General features: G+C 48.3%; 1 protein-coding gene across 1 annotated transcript in view; it reads left to right on the plus strand.

The window, feature by feature from the left end:
* The window catches only part of LOC147668662 (transmembrane protein 131-like), a gene marked incomplete at its 3' end in the record, with an annotated part of 812,034 nt that overhangs the window by 686,340 nt on the left and 100,117 nt on the right, over positions 1-25,577 (plus strand). The window contains exon 24 of the mRNA XM_086948537.1: positions 23,889-23,998. Within this exon, the coding sequence (XP_086804663.1) occupies positions 23,889-23,998 (110 nt within the window). The remainder of the gene's footprint in view (positions 1-23,888; positions 23,999-25,577) is intronic.

Raw genomic sequence — 25,577 nt, forward strand, 5'->3', positions numbered from 1 at the left:
TCGCAAGTTTAAAATGGATGATGAATTGCATTTAAGGAATCTCAAATAGAGATTCCTTAAATGTAATTCCGCGCAAAATAGCGAAATCGCTATTACCGATTTTTGCATTTGGGATGATGAATCCCAAATGCAAGAATCTCACTCGCTAAGGGCCAGATTCTCAGATTCTGGCCCTTTGCGAGCGCAATACAGCATGATGAATCAGGCTGATAGTGATATATTCCATGCCTTAGAATTACCCCTAGGCTTCAGACTGGATCCGGAAAGTTTTCGTCCGCAGTACCCCTGCGTGTCGCTCTGCATCCGTCGCTGGCGTTGTGATCAGCGAGATGACGTTGGGGCGCTACTTATCACCACCCACGCGCGCTGACGTCAATTCTTTATTTTTCCGCGCCAGCAAGCGCAGATCCGGGAAGAGCAGGAACCCCCAGTCAATTTTTGACTGACCTTTTGAGGCTTTTTGTCTCCATTTTTTCATTGAGTCTTCGACTCCTAAGATGCCCGGTTTTAAGTCCTGTCATCATATGATGTAGTTGACGGACCCACACAGAGTGTTTCTTTTCTGCTTCGGGCGCGACCACGACCCAAAGTTGTGCCCTGACTGCCGGGCCATGGTGCCGAAAACTTTGTGGGAGCTGTCCCGAAAGTTGCTGGAATTCCGGCAGTCTGCTCCGCGCCGTTCGAGGTTCTGGTCCCGAGGGAGGTCGAGGGACCACGCTCAGAGTCATCACCATCGTCTTCGGGATCAAAGTCTTCGCACTCGAGGTCAGGTAAGGCAAAGCACAAGAATTCAAAGAAACAACATAGTGACGCAGCCGAGGGTGCGGGTGGGGCCTCCCCTGCGGCTCCGGCGGAGCCTATGCAGCCACCGCCGGCCTACCCGCCCTTTCCGGGTTCAGCAGCGACTCCGGCCCAGATACAGGAATTCCTTTCGGCCATGGCTCGCCTCTTTGGGCTGTCTGGTCCTGCCGGTGTGCCTTCAGGCCCTGAGGTCCCGAGTAGGGGTCCCTGCTTTTCACTGCCGGTGGCTGGATCCATGCCTAGATCACAGTTGACGCCGGTTGACCATGTAACACCTCCACTGACGTCACACTGCCGGCACCACGTCAGACGTCGCCCGCTCCTCGGGACATCGTCTGCCCCAGTTTCAGCCCTGAGTGGACATGGAGTCAGCCCGGCGTCGCTCGATGCCGTTTTCTACGCCACTCTGGGATTTCTATCCCCATGTCCCTACTCCTCATTTTCGGCCTGTACACCAGCCTGAGGAGGAAAGGGAGGACTGGGAGGGGTCTGAGGACCCGCTCGCAGCTGCTTGCAATTCTGAACAGGACTGGGCAGAGGAGTTGAGGGAAGCCAGTGGTCTGGATGCCTCACCAAACCTTGTCATGCTGTCTCTGCCTACCGTGGCTAAAGAGGAGAGCGCTAGTTATGCCATGGCTTGCCGACGCCCTACACCTTGAGCTCCCTACTATGGCTGTCAGGACTAACCTCCGGACGGAAGTGCTTCAGCCAGCAGCTACTTCTGCGGAGCTGCTGCTTCCTTTCAACGAAGCACTTTCTGACGTTCTTTTGGGCACTTGGTCCAGGCCCACCACAGGGGCTCCTGTGGATAGGAACGTGGCCCGACGCCATTGCGCGGCTCCGGGTGACCCCATTTTCCTCTCCCAACACCCCACCCCTAAGAGCTTGGTTGTCCTAACCTCTGCTTCCCTGTTTGCCTTCCCATCCGCACCCCTGAATAGGGAATCCAAGAAACTGGATCAGTTCGGAAAGAAGAGTTTTTGCTTCCACCAGTCCTGCGCTGGTGTCTGTGAACACTGCATGCTTCTTGGGCCGTTATTCCCATTCTCTGTGGGATACAGTGGCACAAGTGCTGCCTCAGTGTCCGGAGGAGACCCGGGCAGCTCTCTCGCAGGCTGTTGCAGAGGGGAGAGATGCAGCGAAGTTCATGATTAGTTGTGGCCTAGACACAGCCGACTCACTGGGCAGATCGATGGCAACGACGGTGGTGGTTCGACGCCAAGCCTAGTTGAGGACCACTTGATTCTCGGAGGATGTCCAAAACACACTCTCTGATGCCCATTGCCTCTTCGGCGACAAAGCAGACCATGCAGTGGAGTGGTTTAAGGACTCACGGGCAACGGCCAAGTCCTTGGGGCTCTCCGCAGCCCGCCCTTCTCCGCAGGCTGCTTTTCACTCCTATCGTGGCACCAGAAGGGGCGCCCGCAGCGTTCGCATGAGAGCCACGAGCCTGCGCAGCAACATCCCCAGCGTGTCCGCGGGTTCCGCTGTGGCGGACCAAGGGGCCAGCGAGCGGGTCAGTCCACTTCCACCCCGGCCAACTGTGCTCCAAACCTTCCTAGTCCGAACTTTCAGACCCATCAGACTCCAGTGGGCAGCAGGCTTCGCCATCACCTTCCCCACTGGTGCACCATCACGAGGGACAGGTGGGTTTTAGAAATAGACCGAAGGGGCTACTCCCTCCCCTTAGAGACTACCCCTCCAGCCATGCCGCCTCAATACTACCACATGTCAGGGGATCACTTGGTGCCTCTTCAGCAGGAAGTTGCGGCCCTCTTGGCCAAGGGGGCCATTGAGCGTGTTCCGACGCCAGAAGTAGGTAGTGGTTGCTATTCCCACTACTATCTGGTGCCAAAGAAGGACAAGGGCCTGCGTCCGATCTTGGATCTCCGGAATGTAAATGTCTTCCTCCGCAAAGAGAAGTTCAAGATGCTCACTTTGGCTCAGGTCTTGTCTGGTCTCGACCCACAAGACTGGATTGTAGTGCTGGACTTGCAGGATGCTTACTTCCACATCCCAGTCCTGCATGCCCACCTGCATTACCTGCGGTTCACTGTAGGCCACAAGCCTTTTCAATTTACTGTGCTCCCCTTTGGCCTTACCAGCGCCCCGCGCGTGTTTTCGAAAGTGATGGCGGTGGTCGCAGCTCATCTGCGCAGATAAGGCGTTTCTGTCTACCCCTATCTCGACGACTAGTTGAAGGCGGGCTCGCCCCATACAGTCAGCTCCCACCTCCAGACTACGGCCTACCACCTGCATTTGCTGGGGTTCTCTATCAAGGTGCCGAAGTCGCACCTGATTGCCTCTCAGAAGCTCCTCTTCATCGGAACAGTTCTGGACATGGCGCAGTTTCGGGTCTATCCTTCCGAACAGAGAGTCTGGAATATTCGGGCTCTGATTCCAATCTTTCAGCCCTTATCCCGGGTTTCGGTCAGAGTGACCCTGAGGCTGCTGGGCCTCATGGCTTCCTGCATCCTGCTGATCAATCATGCCAGATGGCATATGCGGGCTCTGCAGTGGGACCTGAAGTTCCAGTGGGTGCAGCATCATGGGAACCTGTCCGATCACATCCAGATCTCGGAGGACACTGCACAACAGTTTCAGTGGTGGATCGCGGACTGCATTGGGTCGACGGCATATCCCTCTCCCAACCCCAACCGGTGACGGATGCCTCTCTCTTGGGATGTGGCGGCCACATGGGAGAGGCAGAGAACAGATGCCTCTGGTCTCCGGCGGAGTCCAAACTCCACATCAACCTTCTGGAGGTTCGGGCAATATGAAGGCCTTCCTTCCCTCTGTCAAGGGTAAAGTAGTGCAGGTGTTCACCGACAACACCACTGCCATGTGGTACTGTAACAAACAGGGCGAGGTGGGGTCGTGGACGTTATGTCAGGAGGCCCTGCGCCTCTGGACATGGCTAGAACACCAGGGCATTTTCCTGGTGGTTCAACACCTGAACACCAGGGCGGACAAACTCAGCCACGGGTGCATGATAGATCACGAATGGCGTCTTCACTCAGATGTGGCGCAAGGTCTCTTTCGGCAGTGGCCAGAGCCTTGGTTAGATCTATTCGCCACCGAACAGAACATGCAACGTCAACAGTTCTGCGCGTTGGAATTTCCATGGCGGCACTCGCTCTGCGACGCTTTTCGGCGCGAGTGTAGTTGTGGTCTGTTGTACGCCTTTCTGCCTATATCACTTCTACCCAGAGTGCTGAAGAAGATCCGGCATGACCGGGCCCAAGTTATTATTGTGGGCCCCAGACTGGGCTCCAAGAGTTTGGTATCCTGAGCTGCCCGGTATAAGCATCGATCCTCCCATCAAACTGCCTATTCAGGAGGATCTTCTGTCGCAGCAGCAGGGGACGGTCCTCCACCCGAAACTGTCCAGCCTCTACCTCTTTGCGTGGAAATTGAGCAGCGGCAGTTGATTCCTTTCGACTTGCCTCCTGAAGTTTGTGATGTCATTCTGGCAGCCAGGCGTCCCTCCACTAAGGTGGTATACGCCTGCAGGTGGAACACATTTGTGGCATGGTGCACAGCAAAGGCTGAGGATCCTCTTTCTGTCCCTCTTTCTGAGGTCCTTTTGTTCCTTCTCTCTTTAGCCCTGCAGGGCTCTGCTCTGGGCACTATCAAAGGTTATCTTTCTGCCATTTCAGCCTTTCTCAGGCTCCCTGATCAGCCTTCTCTTTTCAAGTCCCCTGTTGTCAATAAATTTCTCAAAAGGCATTACACACCTTTTCCCTCCTGTTCCGTTTGTGATGCCACAGTGGGACTTTAATCTGGTTCTTGCTTATCTCATGTGTGCTCTTTTCTAGCCCCTTCATAACTGTCCTCTCTGTCTCTTGACCTTGAAGACTGCCTTCCAGGTTGCCATCACCTCCGCTAGGCGAGTGAGTGAGCGCTATGCTCTTTCTTTTAAGCCTCCTTTTCTTTTGGTCCATCCGGAGAAGGTTGTGCTCAGGCTCCGTCCTTCCTTTTTGCCAAAAGTTGTTACTTCCTTTCACATTGGGCAAACCATTACCTTGCCCACCTTCTTTCCGCATTCTGCATCCTTCCAGAGAGTAATAGAGGCTCCACCGTTCGGACCCAAAGTATGCACTTTCATTTTGTCAGCCGCACTCAGCAGTTCCGGGTGGATGACCATCTCTTTGTTGGCTATGTTGGCACTAAGAAAGGTCGGGCGGTGCATAAGAGAACTATCTCCGGCTGAGTCGTCTTATGTATCAAGGCCTGTTACTGTTTGTCTAATAAGGAACCTCCGGTGGGACTGCATGCTCATTCCACTAGAGCAACTGCAGCCACCACTGCATTGGGACGTGGTGTTCCCCTGCAAGACATTTGTCAGGCAGCCACGTGGGCCTCGCTTCACAAGTGTACTAAGCATTACTGCCTGGACAGCCAAGTCCGGAGAGACGGTTTCTTTGTTCTGTTTTCCAGGACTTTCTGGTGTGATCTTAGTTTGCAAGCCCACCACCGGGGTTGGTATTGCTGGGGTATCTATTCTAAGGCAAGGAATCTATCACTTTGTGTTTCTTTCAGATGGATACGTTACTTACCTTTGGTAACGATATATCTGTAAGAAACATTAGTAGTGATAGATTCCTTATCGCCCCACCCATCCTTCCGTTCTGCAAACTGATTTCTAGTGTTAAGGTCATCCCTTTCAGGGCCCTAGTTTCAATGCACCAGTGGTCGGCTTCTTGTATGGCTCTGTGTTCCTGGCGCAGAAAGTCGTGTACAGAACTGACGTCAGCGCACATGGGTGGCGTCTAAGTCGCGCCCGTACCATCATCTTGGCGACCAAGACACCAGCGATGGACGCGAAGCCGCACGATACCACCTACTGACGCGCAGGGGTACAGCTGATGAAAACTTTCCAGATCCAGTCTGTCGCCTGGGAGTAATTGTAAGGTAAGGAATCTATCACTTCTAATGTTTCTTATAGATCTATCAATACTGAAGGTAAGTAACTTGTCCATTACAATCGTCCTTCAAAATAAGTCTTTAAAAGTGTGTAGCACCGATGTTATTTGGTTGTCTTGTGGGAGAGAACATTCATAATTGGGGCGGGGTATTCGTTTATATAGACCAAAAAGAGAACCTTGTCTTTCACCTTTATATATTTATATTGTGATCATTTGATTACAAAAAATGCCCCCCTCTCCCCACCTTTTATTTGAATCTTCCTAGTTTCAGTTGATATCTTAATATGTAGCAAAATATTGAAGTAACAACACTTTTTTCTCAGTTTGATTCTATGTTATAAAGAACACAAAATGATATCAGTTTGGTCGTAAATCACATATAATTGTTTACAGTTTCTGTTTTTGTGTTAAGTCTACTGGCGGTTGAAAAATTAGAAGTATATTTCCATATGCAGGTTTGTTCAAAAACGGGTCAATAGCTGATATGAGTGTTTCAGATAAGAAAGACCTAATACACTTTACAAAGATACCAAGTTGAGGACTGATTCGTAAAAGGGCATTAAGGTTCGGGAGCAAAAACCAGTGTGTTAAACATATCGGGGGTTAAGTTAGCGGCCAGACAAAGAGACTACGGAGCTAGTTAGGGTGATGCAGATTAATTGGCATGCTTTTAACTACACGTTCCATTCTTCTCTCGAAGCAGACTATCCCCTGAACACGTTCACTTTCTCAGCTCACAATGTCCAAAGTTGATTCATTTCTCATACTGGTTCTGTAACAATTGATTTTGACACTTTCAAAATGGCTGAAAACATGCTGATCTGAACATGTGCGAAATACATGAGCTCTTAATGCTCATGATACTAACCTCCATATGGTTGACTTTCCAGATTATTAAGAACCCATTGTCACATCTTTACTTTAATGGAGTATTCAGGACTTTTCTCTCCCCTCCCTTAGCTAATCCTTCCAAATGATTTTGCTAAGAATTTTCCCTCTAAAATTACAGGCTTCCAGAATACATATGAATACTATTGTCTACCCATTGTATCTCTAATCTACTTTTCTGTCTGTAAAGACACTTTCTGCTTCTCTCAAATCCTTCTTCAGCATATCCTCCTACCAAGCTCATTCCTATTCTGAAAGCTGCAAATTCTTCATTCTGCCCTGTGATTAAGCCTCGATCACCCCTTCTGCTTTCTCTAATTTGTCGCTCATTTATTGTGCAACTACCCTTTGACTGGCATTTGTACTCAGAGCTTTATCAATGAAAAGATCCTAATGTTTGAGGCATATGAGCTGTAGATTACATGCTTTGCCTTCTCCTGTCATCTAATGTTGGGTCCGGATGTTTGCAAGTTGGTTTTCTTCAAAGAAGTCTTTCCAGTCATGAGGTAAGGTGACTCCTCCTTTCGGTGATAGTGTGCATGGGCATTGCCTGCATTCAGGTTGTTTTTTTCCGCCATCAGGTTTGGACGTGTATTGCTGCGCTCCGGTTCGAAACCGTTCTTCGGGTTCTCCTCGGTTCATAATCCACTCTACCCGCGTCGGTATTGTTTCGTATGCAATTCTCATTTCTCGGCGTATCAATTGAAGAAAATCTCTATTTCAATCAGAAAACTCTGGGAAGGCCTAACTGTGTCGGTCCACGTCGCAGTCGATGGATCGGGCTCCATTCAAATTCTGACCTCTGTGCCACGCAAAGTACCCGCGCACCGACTCACACGAAGTGTGCAACTTTTGCTTCTCTCCGGAGTACAACGAACAGGACTGCGACGCTTGCAGATCGTTTTGATAGAAAAAAACGCTCTGCGATATTCTTGCTTGACGTCGTGAAATGCAAAGCCAGAACATCAAATTCATTCCGGACATCTTCGGTGAAGGATTCGAGCAAGTAGAGTTCGACGCACAAGGGGGTGAAGAGGAACAGGAAGAACATGTATCTATTCCGGAATCTGACTCCATGATGGAATACGACATACTGCAAGGTCAACGTTTCGTGAGTACTGAACAGCCCTAGCCCCGAAATCCAACTCAGACTAAGCAAAAGGCTTCAGTTCCACCTCCACCTCTGGGTCACGGTCTGCACCAAGATGTTACTGACGCCTGCCTCCATGCTCGGCACCAAAACACGTCACTAAGCCTTCCGGCTTGGGATCAGGTCGGCCAAAGTCAGGCACTGAGCCGAAATCTTCGGGCTCAAAGCTGAAGACTGCTTCAGAGCCGAAATCTTTGATGCAGAAATCGAAAACTGCATCGGAACCGAAACCTTCTGTGCCGAAAAGTCATTCCACCCCAGCACCGAAGTCCTTGGTGCCGAAACCGAAAAATGTTCCCCTGAAGCTGCAGGATCCGATTTTTCCCAAATCGGACCCAAAACCAAAGGAACCGTACATTAATCCTGATACAGGACATCTTCGTACTAAACCGCCTCAGAAGCGCAAACTTGAGTCAGAGGACATACATTATACCATTCCTTTGAAGAGGAAGATTGTCAGGACTAACCCCTCTTCTCCTCCACCTTCCCCTCCACCACCTCCTCTACCATTAGAACATTTACTTATCACACCAGCTAACTTTCCACCACCACAACCTGATGACGATGAAAATGGAGATGATGGCGATAATCCTTTACCTGTAGATCCCTGGAAAGACTACCACACTGATTCAACTACAGACAATGACCCAGATCTTTACCTTGCAAAGCCTTCCCATTCTCATGACAATGTAGATTGTACAGTATTTAGAATTACTTTCTAGAGTTGCAGAATATCACGGGGTACAATTACATAAAGAATCCCTAGAGGAAGATTTCTTGTTTGAAACTTTGAGTAGCAGACACAGATCTACCCAGACTCTCCCTATGCTCAAAGGCATGATCAGACCTGCCGATGATATATTCAAAGACCCTGTTCGTGCTCGTATTTTCACTCCCCGAATAAACAGAAAATATAAGTCTGCTCTGTCTGATCCAGTCTTTATTTAAGGGGCAGTTACCACTAGACTCTCTAGTTGTCTCTAATGCCCGTAAGCGGGCTAATTCACAAACCCCGGGGGATGCCCCCCTCCTGACAAAGAGTCAAAATTATTAGACGCTTCTAGTAAACGAGTAGCCGCGGAGGCAGCGAATCATTGGTGCATTGCCAAAACCCAGGCCCTATTAGCCAGGTATGATAAAGGGCACTGGGACGCAATGGAGCAATTGCTCCAATATTTAAGGCTAAAGCTCAAGATTTAGTTCAAGAAGGAAAGCTCATCTCCAATTCCTATATTAGATGTGCTTTAAATGCTGCGGACACCGCAGCTCAAGAGATTAACACTAGTGTGTTATTTAGGAGGCACGTGAAGTCCAACAATCTATTTTAAATATTCCATTTGATTAAAAGCGTCTCTTCGGGCCCGAAGTAGATCAGGCATTGGAGAGAATGAAAAAAGACACCGAGGTAGCTAAATCAATGGGAGCCATACAGTCTCCTTCTAATTGTGGCTCCTTTCTTCGCTCCTTCTACCGTGGAGGGTCCAAGACTATATCCTCAGACAATACTGCTGCCTCGTGCAAAGGCAACAATCAATCTTAATCTTCAAGAGGCTTCTTTAGAGGAGGATACAGAGGTAACAATGACAAAGGTAAAGGCAAGGGTTCCACACCACGTCATTCCCCTTCCCCTATCAAGCAGTGACTTGCCTTTCCTTCCCCCTGATCATTTAACACCTGTCGGGGGACGTCTTCTACAATTCCTCTCCAATTGGCAATCCATAACTACAGACAAATGGATGTTAGGAATCATCCAACATGGTTATTGCCTGGAGCTTAGCACCAATCCTCCAAATATTCCACCTTGTTCTCACAAAATGTCACCAGAACATTTATACCTGCTCAACCTGGAAGTCCAGTATCTCTTGCTAAAAGGAGCCATAGAGCCTGTACTGTTACAATATCAAGGGTCATGCGTGTACTCCCTATATTTTCCAATTCCCAAAAAGGACGGCTCATTGGGACCTATTCTTGACCTCAGGGATCTAAACCACTACATACTGTCGGAACATTTCCACATGGTGACACTTCAACAAGTGCTCCCACTTCCAGACTTAAAGGACGCATATTTCCATATTCCAATTCATCCCACTCATCACAAATATCTCAGATTCATAATAGCGGGTCACCATTACCAACTCATAGTACTACCGTTCGGAGCCACCGCTGCTCCCAGGGTATTTACCAAATGCCTGGCAGTAGTCTCGGCTCATCTGAGAAGACAGCACATCCATGTCTTCCCATACCTGGAAAACCAGCAATTACCAAAAGTGTCTCCAACAAATTCTAGCCACAATTCACTTACTGCACCAACTAGGGTTTACAGTGAATGCGTTGAAGTCTCACCTACAGCCTTCCAACACACAAACCTATCTGGGAGCCACTATAGACACTCAGAGTTTTAGCCTCTCCCAATGCAGTCAGATTTCTCAGTATTCAGTCCCTTCTCACTCTGTGTCAGCCCAACCAATCATTAACAGCAAGAGTCTTCATGAAACTGCTAGGAATTATGGCGTCTTGCATCATGTGTTCCCCATGCAAGACTTCACATGCGTCCCCTTCAAGAATGCTTAGCAAGTCAGTGGAACCAGTCACAGGGTCAATTGACCAATCTAGTGTTGGTAGATGGCTGCACCCATCGCTCTCGGCAGTGTTGGAACCCACAAAATATATCCAAAGGGCGGCCCTTCATCGCTCACTGGTTGGGGTGCTCACCTACACAATCACAAAATCCAAGGGTTGTGGAGTCTAAAGTACAAAAGTCTCCATATAAATCACCTAGAACTACTAACAGTATTTCTAGCGCTCAAAGCTTTTCAAATTCAACTCATAGGCAAAGCTGTCCTAGTACGCACAGACAACCTGATAGCTATGTATTATATACAGAAACAGGGGGAGTGGGGGACACATTCTCTTCAACTGTCACGCCTAGCACAAGCCATTTGGAAATGGGCTATACACCACAAGATTTATCTCCTGGCAGAGCATCTTCCAGGAGTAAACCATCAGATTGCAGACCTTCTCAGCAGACAGTCAGCAAATCCACGAGTGGGAACTTCATCCCCAAGTTCTCCTCCCCTACTTTCAGGAATGGAGATTTCCTCACATAGGTTTGAGACAAAAACCTAGGCAATTAACTGGACATGTTGTGGCTGTCTTGAAGAAAGCACTCCCAAGCCGAAACAGGCGTAGACAACTTAAGAACTTGTCCAACATTTAGCCAATAGATCTATCTTAGAATTATTGATTGTCTATTTGTTTTTGTGTTCTATGTTTGCATTGTAATATATTTAATCTTGTCACTATATTCTGTATTTTGACCTTTTGTAATTGTGTACGTCCCACATATTTTGATTTTTAAACATGAATTTATACAAATAAAATATGGAAATATTTTACTAAATGTTCAGTGCACTGTAGTCTGTAAACATATCAATGAGCGTGTTGTAGGTCGCTTCATGACCAGTTAATTGCCTAGGTTTTTGTCTCAAACCTGTATTTTCCCTGCCCTTGGACTTATAGTGCTTTGCAGTGGGTCCCTCTTTGTGTCTTCACCGATTTCCACACATAGACCTGTTCACCCTAGCACAAAACGCATAATGTCCAAGCTTCACTTCCAGGTTCCCACACCACTCGCCAAAGGCAATGCCCTATGGGTGAACTGGTCAGGGATATTTGCTTATGCTTTTCTGCCTCCCCCACTCATTCCGCTGGTAGTTCAGAGGCTCAGGCAAACATCCCTCAGACTGATTCTCATAGCACCCACATATGCACGTCAACCCTGGTTCACCATCCTGCTGGACCTGTCAGTAGTTCAGCACCAAAAGCTGCATCTCCCCTCCAGTCTCCTTACTCAGAGCCATGGAGAAATCAGGCATCCAAATCCCAAAGAACTCATCGTAGCGATCTGGCTCCTGAAGTCATAGTTTGGATATTTACAAATACTACCCGACTGATTAAATATCCTAAAACAGGCTAGAAAGCCTATTACTAGGGCATGTTATGCAGCAAAATGAAAGCGGTTTGTTATCTATATTAACAATAACAATATCAATCCTCTTGATGCTTCTTTACAGAACATCATCTGTTACCTGTTACATTACAGCAATCTGGACTAGCCTATTCATCAATTTGCTTACATCTAGCAGCAGTAGCTGCATACATACAAAAGAGACAACTCTTATCTCTATTCAGTGATCAAAGCCTTTATGGAAGGATTAAAACGGGTGATACTACCAAGAGTCTAATCTGCATCAGTATGGAACTTAAACATAGTCCTTTAAAGGCCAATGGGTCCACCATTTGAACCAATGCACAGGTGTCAATTACAATTCCTCTCATGGAAGGTTTCTTTTCTCATCGCAATCACTCCACTTAGGAGAGTTGGTGAATTCCAGGCATTAACTATACAAGAGCCTTTCTTTCAGCTTCACAAAGGCAGAGTGGTTCTTTGAACCAATCCTAAATTTCTTCCTAAAGTAATTTCTGTTTTTTCATGTCAGTCAATTAGTTAAGTTGCCTGTGTTCTTTCCTCTGATTCTGTAGCAGAACAAGCTCTACACACACTTGATGTTAGAAGAGCTCTATTATATTATGTGGAAAGAACAAAATAACTTTGCAAAACAAAGCAGCTTTTTGTTGCTTTTTCACCACCACACAAAGGCAATCCCATATCTAAATCCGGTATTGCAAGATGGATCGTGAAATGTATCCAGACATGTTTTGTGAAAGCGAAAAGCACTTTGATAATACTCCCTAGAGCGCATTCCACTCTCAAGATAGGGCTACTATGGCCTTCTTAGGAAATATTCCGCTAGCTGACATCTGTAAGGCAGCAACATGGTCTACACTGCACACATTCACCAAGCATTATTGTGTAGATGTGTTAGTGAGGCAACAAGCTAATGTAGGACAGGCAGTACTTAAACACAGTTTAAAATGACTACAACAGCTACAGGTTAGCCACCTCTTTGGGAGTCTACTGCTGTATAGTCTATGCAAAGCGTGTGATCTACAGTTTACATACCTCGAACTGATAATGTTACTTACCCAGTAAGCATCTGTTATTGGCATGTAGAGCTGTAGATTCACATTTGCCCACCCGCCTCCCCAGATACCTGTAGTTGTTGCAGCTTTCTCTTTGCATACATATATGCATGGACATCTCTATTCTACACTTACTAACTCCATTCTCACCCTCTGCGGGAAAACAATCTAACAATGGAATCGATGCCCATGCAAACTATCACCGAAAGGAGGGGGTCACCTTAACTCGTGACTGGAAAGACTTCTTAGAAGAAAAACAACTTGCAAACATGCGGACCCAACACTAGATGGCAGGAGTATCCAACGTATGTAAATCTACAGCTCTGCATGCCAAAAACAAATGCTTACTGTGTAAGTAACATTATCCTTTCTTCTCTTTCCCATCCAACTACTAGACCTTTGCTGAGCTAGCCTGTGTTCTTTAAGATTCTCAAATGATTTGAAATCAGAAAACTGATCAACTCCCTTTCCTGCATCAATGTACTTGACCCCTTACAATTGGAAGTTTGCAGACTTTGCTCAGCTGGGACTGCTTTATTACACATGTATAACTTTATCACTGTTAGTCTGTTCAGTTTGTCAGCTGAATTTGATACCATTGACCACTCAATTTTAGTGTTTGGTCCTTCCTTTGGTATTTCCTTGTTGCCTATAAATTTTTCGTATCCTAACTATAGGTTCATTTCTATAATGATGCTCATCTCCTTTTTGTCATTTAAGGGCCTGTTTATTTTTTTCACTTCACACCTCCTCTGTAGGTGTGGTTGTATACTTTTTTGCCTTTTTTTTTGACCATCTATAGAATGTTAATTCCCAAATCCTTCTCTTTACTATCTATACCCACGTCGTCACACATAGATGCCTCAGTGCACCCTGCCATCAAGCCTTGGATGGCCTTAAATTTGTTTGTTAATGATAAAGTCCTCTAAGACAGACAGAAATCCTATTTTCCTCTTTTTTTTTTTAACATTCTTATTGGTTTTTCTTGAGTTACCAGAGGAAATCGTAAGAATCAAAGATAACATCAAAGTCATTTGAAACTTTGAATCACTGATAAATCATATAAACTCGTAAAGGTATTACACAAATTACATTTAAATTTGAAGCATCACCCCTAAGTTTGCTTGGTCTAAGATTTCTGCTTATTGCTATTTCTATCTGTTCAATTTCTTTTTCCCTGTGCTAGCTATTCTCATACCCTGCACAACGGCTAGGAACCTTGGTCTGTTAAGTTTGTACATGCAACTGCACACTTTATCACTGATATATTAGCCTGGTTTTAACTACTAAACAAAGAGAAAATTCAGCCCAGCCCTCTCTTTTAACACCTCTAATCTCATTGTTTTCTTGTACCGATCGAACTGGACTAATTCAACAGCCTACTGCTTAGAGTTCCATAATTCACATGTGTTGGACCCGGCCCTTTTGGCAGGTTCACTCCGAGACTTTTTGCTTTTTCCTAGCCTGTTTCTGGAACTTGGTGTTGGTGATTTTAGGCCTCTGCGCACTTTTTCACTGTGGTACAGTGTAAAGTGCTTGAGCTCTCTGTGTATCTGTGGTGAGTGACCTGCCTTCCCATAGGAATGAATGGGGAATATGTATGCCCATGGTAGTTCCTGATGTGTGGGGAGTGCAGGGTCGAGTTTGATATGTACGAACTCGTGAGATTGAATGCTGCGTAATGATATATGCGGCATGACTGTGTCTAGTCTAGAAAAGGCACTTTTAGAAGTTGGCATATTTGTGTAAGTTGTTTCTGGCGTGTGATTGGCTGGTGAGCCTGGTCCAGGAGTGCCTGGGCCTGCTTGTGGATTGACTGTCTGGGTTGAGGGTGACAGGGGCTGGGGAGCCCCAGGAGGTTGTCTGAGTCAGCCTGTGGATGAAAGGCTGCATCTGCTGCCAGGGAAGTGGGAGGAGATGGCACCTGGGAGTGACTAGGGCTGTGCCTGCCTGACCACAATGCTGGCTCCACCTCCCGCTGGGCGACTGTCACCTCTGTCCCTGACACTGAAGAGAGTTCCCAATAACCAGTTCTAGCTGGTTCTCACACCGACTGCACAAAGACTTCCAAGACTTTTCTCTGTATAAGAAGGGGCTGTGTCCCCTTCCAATTTGTTCTTGTTTTTGGACTTGAATCTTGCCAGGGGCGTGCTGCTGCTTGGGCCCAGGGGAATCCCTGGGCCCTGCCCAGCCCCTGGACACCTGATGGACTTTCCTGGATGCCTGGAGGACTTCTGGGGGACCCCTCTGCCTTGCCTAGGCTGATTGGGGGGGGCTTTGCTTTGCCCCCTGGGAATCTCTGGGACCTTTGGCAGCATGGAGAAGCTGCATTTTCCTGCAGAGATCGCTTGATTTGTATTTCTAGCGCCTGGAAGCGCTGTGCTTCCCCCTAAGCGCCTGGGAGCGCTCTGCCTGTTTTCTAGCGCTGGGAGCGCCATGGATTGTCCGTTGGCACTTACGAGCTCTTTATTTTTACTTGCAGCGCTAGGAGAGCTTTACTTTGCCCAAGCGCTTAGTAGCGCTTTTATTTTCATATTTATTTGAAGCCGGTGCCCACCCGGCATTGCCTCGTGTCGATTTCACCGCTGCTGGCCCGGAGATCGAGAGAGAGACGAGCTGCGCCCGCCTCCCTGCCAAGGGCCGCGCTGCCATTGGCGGTCCTCAGCGCAGGAAGCCAGGCAGATTCTTCGGTGACGTGGATGGGGCCTCGAGGCGGTCACTTCCGCTTCCCCCTGCCCGGGGGAAGCCTGCTTTGGTGTTTGTTGCCGGTCTCCCGTGTGGAGAGGGAGACCGGAAAGGCTGGCCGCGGCACGAGGAAGGAAGGCTGGTGGTGCTTGCGGGGCTCCTGTGTGCTGAGGGAGCCCCGGGAAGGAAGGAGAGCCGCCGCCCAGCAGAGAGGCCGCCGCTCGGTGGAGCCCCGCCCAGGAGACAGCCCGGTGATCGGAAGGGCTGGGGGGAGGGGGAGGGGGCTCGGTGCGGCTGCTGTTGGTGCCGGAGAGCGGCACATGGGGGGAGAGTAGAGGTAGGGCGGCCCCAGCTGGCAGTGGGCCGCCCCAACGTTTCAACGGAGCCTGCGGCTCCAATACCCACATCTGTGTGCACGAGTCCTGAGAGGACTCCGGGGGCATTTCTGTGTTTGAGTCCAGGAGGGACTCCAAAGACGGCCGCATTTTGTGCACGAGTCCCGAGAGACTCGAGGGGCCAGTTCTTTGTTTTAGGGCCCAGAGAGGCTCCTGGACAGTTAATGATTTTGAGTCCCCAAAGGGGGGACTCCAACGGTTGGGGGCATATGTTGTGACAGAGCCTGTGTGGCTCCAACGTGGACACAAGTGCTTTCAGAGCCTGTGTGGCTCCAGCGTGGGCGCAGTTTGCGCCTAAGGGTCAGTGAGGACCCTGTCGCAGTTTGAAGTTCCCAGGTGCCCAGCAAGTAGTGGGCACCTGCTACGTTTAGGCTTTTACTTTTGACTGGTGCTGCCTGGCAGCGCGCCCTGCCATTCTGGACACAGGGCGTCTTAGCCCCAACAAGGCCAGTTTGTCTAGGGACTGCCACAGGTGGTGGCTTATGTAAGTTTTGCGCACTTGTATGGTTATTGCACCTCTGAATGTGTTTTCTTGCATCATGTGTTATTCCTGCACCTCTGAATGTTTTTAGGCATCATATGATTTTTGCGCAATTGTATTGTTCTGGCACCTCTGAATGTTTTAGGCATCATGTGTCTTCTTGCGCTGCACCTCTGAATGTATTTTATTGCATCATGTGCTTTGTTCTGAACACCGCTGAGTGTGTAGGTTTATGCATCATGTGTTTCCCTTGTCTTACACCTCTGAATGTTTTTAGGCATCATGTGTTTCCCTTTACTACACCGCTGAATGTGTTTTCATGTGTAATGTGTTGTGCTTATACCCCTAAATGCTGTGTGATACTTAGGTGGTTGTTCTTTTTAGTACAGGTGGTCCTAGTGAGGTCCTGGTTCCTGTTATCAGTGGTTACTGGTTGTGTGCCATAGTTGCTAATTTGTGCTACTATGATTTTTATTCTTCATTATTCTTTATTCTAAAAGTGCTTTTTCTGATTCTGACAGTGGCCCATGTGGCCCTGTCCTGTACATAATCCCTTGTGAATATTGCCCGTGCCAGTTGGCACCATGTATTTTGTGTGATACTATCTGATGTGTTTTTACAATACAAAAGTTATTTTATAATAACCTTGTGTGGAGTTCCTTTTGTGGTGTGCCTAGGATGTTGTTGCTGTTGTTTGCTGGCGCAAATGCTTTACACATTTTAGCCTTACTGCTCGTGCCAAGTTTAGCCTTACTGCTTGTGCCAAGCTACCAGGGGGTGAGCAGGGGTTATCTTGGCGTGTGACTCCCTTGCCCTGACTAGAATGGTGGTTTCTGCCTAACTTTGGCGTCAGCCTTAGCCAACCAGAAATAGCCAGTTCTAACAACATTTATGTACATAGTAAAAGTTATAAACTTTGCTATGTGCATACGTTTATCACCAGATCCGTCTTTTCACCTCTGCCCACTACCTTTAGCCTGGGTGGCTATCCTATAGCAGAGCCTAATTTAAGTTTCTCAGTACAGTTTTTAAGGCGAGTAATGGCCTGTCACCTCCCTATATAGATTCTGTTGTATACATTGTATGAAGACACAGACCTCGCCTTTTCACAGTGCCTAAAACCTCTGTGCTCTATCTTGATTCTCCCTATTGTAGCTTCTCGTCTCTCGTTCTTAAGCATTTCCAGTATATTTAAAGACCATGCCTGCTCAAATGACAGTACAAAGGCCCACCTAATTGAACCAGAATCTTGAGTTCATAAATGATTCTGACTTGATCTCCCTTCAATCAATCAATCAATCAATCAGTACATTTGTAGAGCGCGCTACTCACCCGTGAGGGTCTCAAGGCGCTGAAGGGAGGGGGGTGCCGCTACTGCTCGAATAATCAGGTATTGAGGTGTTTCCTGAAGGTGTGATGGTCCTCGGTCAGTCGTAGGTGTTCGGAGAGGAGTTCCATGTCTTCGCTGCCAGGTAGGAGAACGATCTTCCTCCGGTGGTGGTTCTGCGAATCCGTGGGACGTGGCGAGGGCGAGGCTGGTGGAGCGGAGGTGGCGGGTGGATGTGTAGAACGAGAGGCGGGTGTTGAGGTATTCGGGCCCATGTTGTGGAGCGCTTTGTGTGCGTGGGTGAGCAGCCTGAACGTGATCCTCTTGCTGATGGGGAGCCAGTGCAGGTTTCTCAGGTGGGCGGATATGTGGCTGTGGCGAGGGATGTCGAGGATGAGTCGTGCGGAGGCGTTCTGTATGTGCTGAAGGCGTTTCTGCAGTTTGGCTGTGGTGCCTGCGTATACAGCGTTCCCGTAGTCCAGTCGGCTGGTGACGAGGGCCTGGGTGACTGTCTTTCTGGTTTCGGTGGGTATCCACTGGAAGATCTTTCGGAGCATGCGCAAGGTGTTAAAACACGAGGATGAGACTGCGTTGACTTGCTTGGTCATCGTGAGGGAGGAGTCCAGGATAAAGCCCAGGTTGCGTGCATGGTCCGTGGGTGTCGGTGCGGTGCCCAGCGTCGTGGGCCACCAGGAGTCATCCCAGGCGGATGGGGATTGTCCAAAGATGAGGACCTCCGTCTTGTCCGAGTTGAGCTTCAGACGGCTGTGCTTCATCCATTCTGCGACATCTTTCAGTCCTGGAAGTTGGCTTTGGCGGTGAGAGTGTCTTTGGTGAGGGAGAGTATCAGTTGGGTGTCGTTGGCGTAGGAGATGATGTTGTGTTTGCGTGCGATGGTGGCAAGGGGGCTCATGTAGATATTGAAGAGGGTTGGGCTGAGTGAGGAGCCCTGGGGTACGCCGCAGATTATCTTGGTGGCTTCGGAGCGGAAGGGAGGGAGGCGGACTCTCTGGGTTCTGTCGGAGAGGAACGATGTGATCCAGTCCAGGGCCTTTCCTTGGATCCCAGTGTTGTAGAGGTGGGTTATTAGGGTGCGGTGGCAGACGGTATCAAAGGCTGCCAAGAGGTCCAGGAGGATGAGAGCGGCTGTCTCTCCGTTGTCCATCAGGGTCCTGATGTCATCAGTGGCTGCGATGAGGGCGGTCTTGGTGCTGTGGTTGGCTCGAAATCCAGACTGGGATGGGTCAAGCGAGATGTTTTCATAGAGGAATGCGGTCAGCTGTTTATTGACGGTCTTCTCGATGACTTTAGCCGGGAAGGGGAGGAGAGAGATGGGGCGGAAGTTCTTGAGGTCTTTGGGGTCCACTGTTGGTTTCTTCAGAAGGGCGTTGATTTCTTCGTGTTTCCAGCTTCCGGGGAAGGTGGCTGACGTGAAGGAGCTGTTAATGACGTTCCGAGGTGGGGTGCGATGATGCTGTCGGCTTTGTTGAAGATATGATGAGGGCATGGGTCGGAGTGGGAGCCGGAGTGGGAGCCGGAGTGGATGGTGTTCATGACGCGGGTGGTGTCTTCAGTGCTGATGGGGGTCCATGCGCTTAGGCTGGTGGTGGGGGTCGTTGATTTGGTGGCTGGAGGCGGAGTCTGGGGTCCGAATCTGTCGTATATATCTGCGATCTTGCGGTGGAAGAATGTGGCGAGGGAGTTGCAGAGGTCTTGTGACGGTGTGATGTCGTTGTTGCTGGGGTTGGAGAGCTCTTTGACGATGCTGATGAGTTCCTTGCTGTTGTGGGTGTTGTTGTCCAGCCGCTCTTGTAACGATGTCCTTTTGGTAGTGCGGATCATCTGGTGGTATTCGTGGGTGGCGCTCTTGAGGGCTGTCATGTTTTCTGATGTCCGTGTGTGGTGCCAGGCTTTTTCGAGGGTTCAGCATGATGTCTTCCTCACTTGTCCTTTAAGTACATTGGCTCTCATTTATTTATCAGCTGGTGGATACTGCATTTGGTAATATGTTGTGTTGTTTTCTTTATTCTTGTCCACATGTCGCTCGTGATTCCATCAAATTAGGTTCATACATGTTTTTGAGATGGACATATCGCCTCCGTGGTATACAGATGTGTTTCTGTTCCTCAGGTGTCTGACTGCATCCGTATCTGGTATCCTGACTTACTTTTTGGCCCTGGCATCACACTGATCTAACGTGTGTGCAGAGGCTTATGCCTGTATTTTTCTAACCAATGTTGTCCAGGACCTGTCTTGTGACCATGAGGAGCAAATAGAAAGTGGTGGTTGCAGCATACTTTGTTTTGAGATTGATAGTGTGACTGAACCTTTTTATCTGAATCGGTGACAGTGACCTTCCGACTCTCTTGTGTAAAGTTACACTGTTGTGCTAATATCATCAACTTTGCTGTGACAGCCTGGGTGCTTGAGGGGACTCAGTGTGCGTGTGGCATATGCAGTAGAAGCACTCTGTATATAGTTATTAGTATTAAAGCCAATTCGGTCTGTTATGGGTGCCATTGACTTAGCATAAAATTAGATAGCAGATGAAGGCCTGTTCCCCCGCGGTCTTAAGTGTATTGCCTGAATTCCTGCTACTGGAGAATGGGTATCCAGGCACTGAAGTGAAGAGGGTGCAGACAGTACTACCTTTAGAAAGTCAATGAAGACTTTTTTTTTTAGCAAAGAGCTGCTGTTTAGTTCTTCCTGAGCACTGTCATTAGTTGGATGTTAGGGGTGAAGACTGGGACTGCAGTTTTTGTTGTTCAAGATGAGAATGTTTCCTGTCTATCCCCAATTACTACTTCATAGAGGCTGATAAAAGCAGTCAGTGCTGTATGGCCTGTAACTGCTACAATGGAGAGTGTCATTCCCGGGCTTGAGGAGGACTGTGATGAGGGCTGTATTGGAGAGAGGTCAGAGAGTCTCCATTCTTTCTGCCTCTCCACCACCTCCACATTCTCCTGTTTGTAGAACTCAGCTGGAAAACCGTTCTCCCAGGGGGGCTTATGGTATGGAAGGTTGGAGATGGCCTTGTGCTATCTCATCCTTGGTGATTTCTCCCTGGAGAAGTTCCTTGCCCATCACGTTCAGGCTGGGTAGGTGTTTCGTGGCAAAGAAGACTCGCTGTTTGGAGTCCAGAACCACTTCGGAAGAGTAGAAGCCCTGGTAGTAATTAAACGCGATGATGATGTGACCAGAATCCATTTTAATGGCCGGTATACCCATCCCTGTTTCCCTTTGTCACAATTGGACTGTCATTCGCCTGCCTGTTTTCTCCCCCTGCTCGTAGAGGCGATTTTTCCATTTTTGTAGAGCATATTCTGCCTTAGAAATGAAAAGCGTATTGAGATCCATACACATTGTCTCCAATTGGTGTTGGGTTGTAACAGGGGGGGGCGGGCCATCTATTGGCGTGTTAGGTCAACTATGGCCTTTGCCAAGACACCCTGTTCTGTCTTCAGTTAATTAGTTTTGGTGGCATCCCCTATCAAGTGCCCCTAGTGGTCGCCTTGGATGCCCATATCATTTGTGCTGTGGTCATTGACACTTTGTTGGGCCCTTGGTATGTGGCAACATTAGATTTAAACTGCTCTTTACCTTGGGGCTGCTTACACTGGGAAAGTTTGAGGCGCCAGGTTTTGCAGATTAGCATTGCAAGCCCCAGATCCGCCGAGGAGTGGGTTGGTGACTTGAGTGTGAGAGTATAGCTCATCATGGTGACCATTGGCTGGGAGGTGAGGAAGTAATCCAATCTCGATTGGGTGCCACACATTGGGGAGATAAAGGTGAACTTCCTATATGTGGTGTGGTGGAGCCGCCAGGCTTCCAGAAGGCTGTGGTCAGTGACAATGTTGCCCTGTAAGGCATGGTCTACATTATTGACTGTATCCAGTGGGCCACTACGATCGAGTACTGCATCCTGTGCTAGATTTCAGGTGCCCCATATGAGCAGGTGGGTTGCGTCCATCTCAGTCAGCAAACGGTTAAGCTGTAAAAGGAATAGTTGTTTCGTCCAGTCTGTGAGCAAATTATACCCACACACTGCGTATTATCACATATTCGGATCTAGACAAATTCATAGTGTTCTCTGCGTTGGTCTACGTCTTGAGCACAGTGAGTGGGAAAGATTTTGATAGTAGTATAGCTACTCTGCATTTCCGGGCCACCACTGCCCCGTTATCTGGTGATGGTGGATGGCTGCTATGGATAACCCTGCCCACCCAGTCGCGTTGAACCTTCTCTGCCTCAGTGCATGAAAGGTGGATTTTCTGAAGCAAAGCTATGTCTGCCCGTTTGAAGTTAAGATATTCAAACACCTTTTTGCGTTTAGTGAAGTTTGTGAGGCCTTTCACATTCCATGATCTGTTCAAAGCCCTCCGCAGTGACATGTCAATGCGTAGGGGTCAATAAGCAGCAGAGGATGGACCAGGAAAAAACCTATGGCAATCTTGCTGGGCACAGTGACCGAGGACAGGGATTGGTAAGGGAGGTGGCACCCCCCCCCCCCCCCTACCCCCCCTGTAAGAGGCATATGCAAGCCCGGAGTTACCTGGGTCTAGAGTCACAAGCACACTCAAGAATCACAGTGGGGGACACAGATATGGGGTGGACGGAGATGTGGGAGTAAGCCAAGTGTGGGAGAGGTGAGGAGACAAGTTGAGTACGGCAAAAGCTACCCTAGTGGGCTAGCTTCTGAGCCAGGCAGTAACTTTAATCAGTAGGTTTAAGCCTGTAGGACCGCAATGCTCAGGAGGTTCTCTAAAGATGGGGGCGGGTAACCAGGATATGTCCTCAATATGTTGCTTATGGTGGGTGGGTAAACGTTGTAAGGGTCCCTTGCCTGGGAGAGGCACAAAGGTGCCTGGGGGCCAGCGGCATCCATCTATGGAAGTCCATGGCAGCGGGTGGAGTGGGCTAAGATGATAGGAATGTGCACCACAAGGTCCCACCCACAGGCAAGGGTGGAGGATGTTAAGTTTGTTCAATTAGCAGGGGAGATAGAGTATTAGTTGCAGCTGTTGTTGGGGTAGTTAGCATCAGTTGTCTGACGTGAGTGCCACGTGGCAGATGGGGGCACCAGGAGATGGGGGTGGATGCCATGCCAATCGGAAGGTGTCTCATTTTCCCTGCGGGGTGGGCAGGGTCCCGCAGCACGGTAGGGCTTTGGTTCAGAGGTCAGTCGTGTAAGGCCCTAAGCAAGGAGCCTGGAGTGGGCAGATGATGCTCATCTGCCCCTGAAGGCAGCACAGCTGGCTGCATTCGGAGTGCCAGTACGGTACGGCACTACATGGAAACATGCTGGACAGAGTGCTACACCCTAAGTAGGCGACCTTTAAAGCAACATCGGTCATTAAACAGCAAACAGTAAGACATGAGACTGACATGTGGTACTCTTCTGCTTGTTGTGGGGATACAGAGACAAAATATTCAATGTGTACATCAGTCCATCGCCGGTCCTGTCTTCAACGGAGAGCGGGATTTGTCGCGGCCTCTATCTTGTGTGAGCTCCACCACTGCTCGGATCACCTTATCTCTTATGCTCTGTGATCGGGTTGATCTGTCCTGTTGTTTCTCTCGCACCCCCTGGCCCGAAGGTGTAAGCCCTCAGTCCCTGGGGTGGACGCTTTTGTGGCCAGTGCAGTTGCGTTGGAGACGTGTTATGTGTCCATGTTTTGGTCCTGTAGGCCTTCCAGAAAAGACTGAAGTTCCTCTGTATCGTGAAAGGCTTCAGCTTTGCCATCCATATTTAATGTCCCATTTGCACAATTGAGGTCGGAGTGAAAAGAAGGTTTTCCTCTTGTCATTTGTCTCAATGGAAAAGCCCACTGAGAAAGCAGACTATGCCAAATGTCACTTCAAGAGGTCCTATGGCTCAAACCCTATCAATGTTGTTACATGAAGATGGCTGTCCCCATGCAATGTGATTTACTATTACACGGATAGCATTCCACTGTATGACACCTGATATTAGTCATATCCCCTAATACCACACACTCCTCTGTCAATTACCCCTCCTCTTACCCAGTCTCTAACACTAAGAAATTGAGGATCGTGTTATTTGATTTTTGATGTGTGATGTTACAAAATGTCTCTTTTCCAAAAATCAGTTATATCTAGATAAAGGTTGTGCAATTAATTAAAAATTTGAATGTTGTGCTGTTCTGACAAATGTGTTTTTTTTTTCCAGGAAGAAGAAATATTATTGGAAAATCCAGCAGATGTTCCTGTCTTTGTTCAGTTCGTTCCATTAGGCTTATACGCTAACCCTTCTGCATTGTTGGATAAGCTCATAACAAGGTATGTTCAAGACAGGATAACGACCTTCTGTCCTGTGAATGCTGTTAACTTAAGCTTATGAAAATATGGTTTTAATATTAAGTTCCCTTGTGCTTAGTAACTTGGTCACTAGTGTCTCGACTAGGAATGTTTCACATGTGTGAGCCACCATGCTGCAGCCAACAGGTTCCTGTGATGTGTAGACATGAATGGTCAAGCTCTTTCAGCAGTGGTTGACGATGCCAGCATCAGAGTGTCCCATCAGGGAGTAGTGGAGTGTGACAGCATGTGCTGGCTCTTGATAGGCCTGGGAACAAAGTTCTGCATGCAGAGTTTTTCCCACTCCGTGTAGAGCACGGAGTCTTGAAAAACTCTTCATAGCAGAGTTTTTCCTCTTGTGCAAGCGAGGAAAACCGTACTCTAGACCACTTCCCGGTGAGATTTCTCAATGTCCGCGCTCGCAGTAGGTCACTACCGCTCGCTTTGGGGAACCTGCCACTTGCGTGGAGGAGGCTGCCGCTTGAGTAGAATATCTACTCGAGCGGCAGAAGGAAGCAGCACACTGTTGCGCAGTTCATGCTGAGTTTACAGCAGCATGGGCCAAACTCCCAGCACTAAAAATCCCCGCTAGCAGCACAACTTACCTTAATCCCACCGCTTGCTGAACTCAGCGGCTGAGTTTTTCCAGTACTTCGGGAACTTCTGCATAGCTGAACTCCGCCCAGGCCTACTCTTGACTGTTCCAGGGAGATGCTGTTTGTTCACCTGCAGTCCGAGACCTCCACCCATCTCTTGTGCTCAAAGGTCACCAAAGCAGTCCCAACTCTCCCTCCACCCGTTTCAGCTGTTGAATGGTTAACATATTAATGATGAGGCAGTGAGTTCAGATAGGTTACTGCAATTTGATGCTCCTTTGACTTTGCTTCAGTGACTGCAGTGAATATTTGCAGCTAAATAGAAGACCATTGCTCTTTTTCCCCAATTAAGAGTCACTTTAAGGTTTGGCTATATATTGCTGTCACAGTCAGATCAGGTGGGGTGTTAAGTTTACAGCCTGAGTGGTGAAAACAACTTACCAAATGAGAGTACGAAGGAGACGATAGTGAGAGATGAGTGGAGAGGAAAGCGAGAGAGGCATCATTAGGGCGAAGAGAGACAAAAGTAGCAATGCAGAAGAATTGGAGAATGGAATAGACAGCAACAGAAGTTAGAGCAGAAGAAGATAATGGGAAAAGACACTGGTGAGAAGATAAAGAAGGGGAATACAAGGGAGAGCAAGGGGGAGGAGATATACTAAAGAGGGATGAAGGATAACAACAGAGTGAGATTAAAACAATAGCTGGGAGAGAAGAGGCAAACAATAGCAGAGAAGGATTGGAAGAGCTAGGACGCTGAAAAATGTCAGCAAGAAAGGAAGCTGAAGATAGAGGGAAGAGAGGAGAGGGCAAAGGTAGGGGTGAAGGATGGAGAGTGGAAAGAAGGGGAGAATAGTAGATTGGAAAAATGAGAGAGAAGTGAGGAGTGTGGGATTGGGGAGTGAAAAGTGGCGATTGAGAATTGAATAGGGAGGGAAGGGAGATGACAAAAGTTGAACCGAAGA

This window comes from Lissotriton vulgaris, unplaced genomic scaffold (assembly GCF_964263255.1).
Source record: "Lissotriton vulgaris unplaced genomic scaffold, aLisVul1.2 SCAFFOLD_700, whole genome shotgun sequence".
In the NCBI taxonomy this organism is placed as follows: domain Eukaryota; kingdom Metazoa; phylum Chordata; class Amphibia; order Caudata; family Salamandridae; genus Lissotriton; species Lissotriton vulgaris.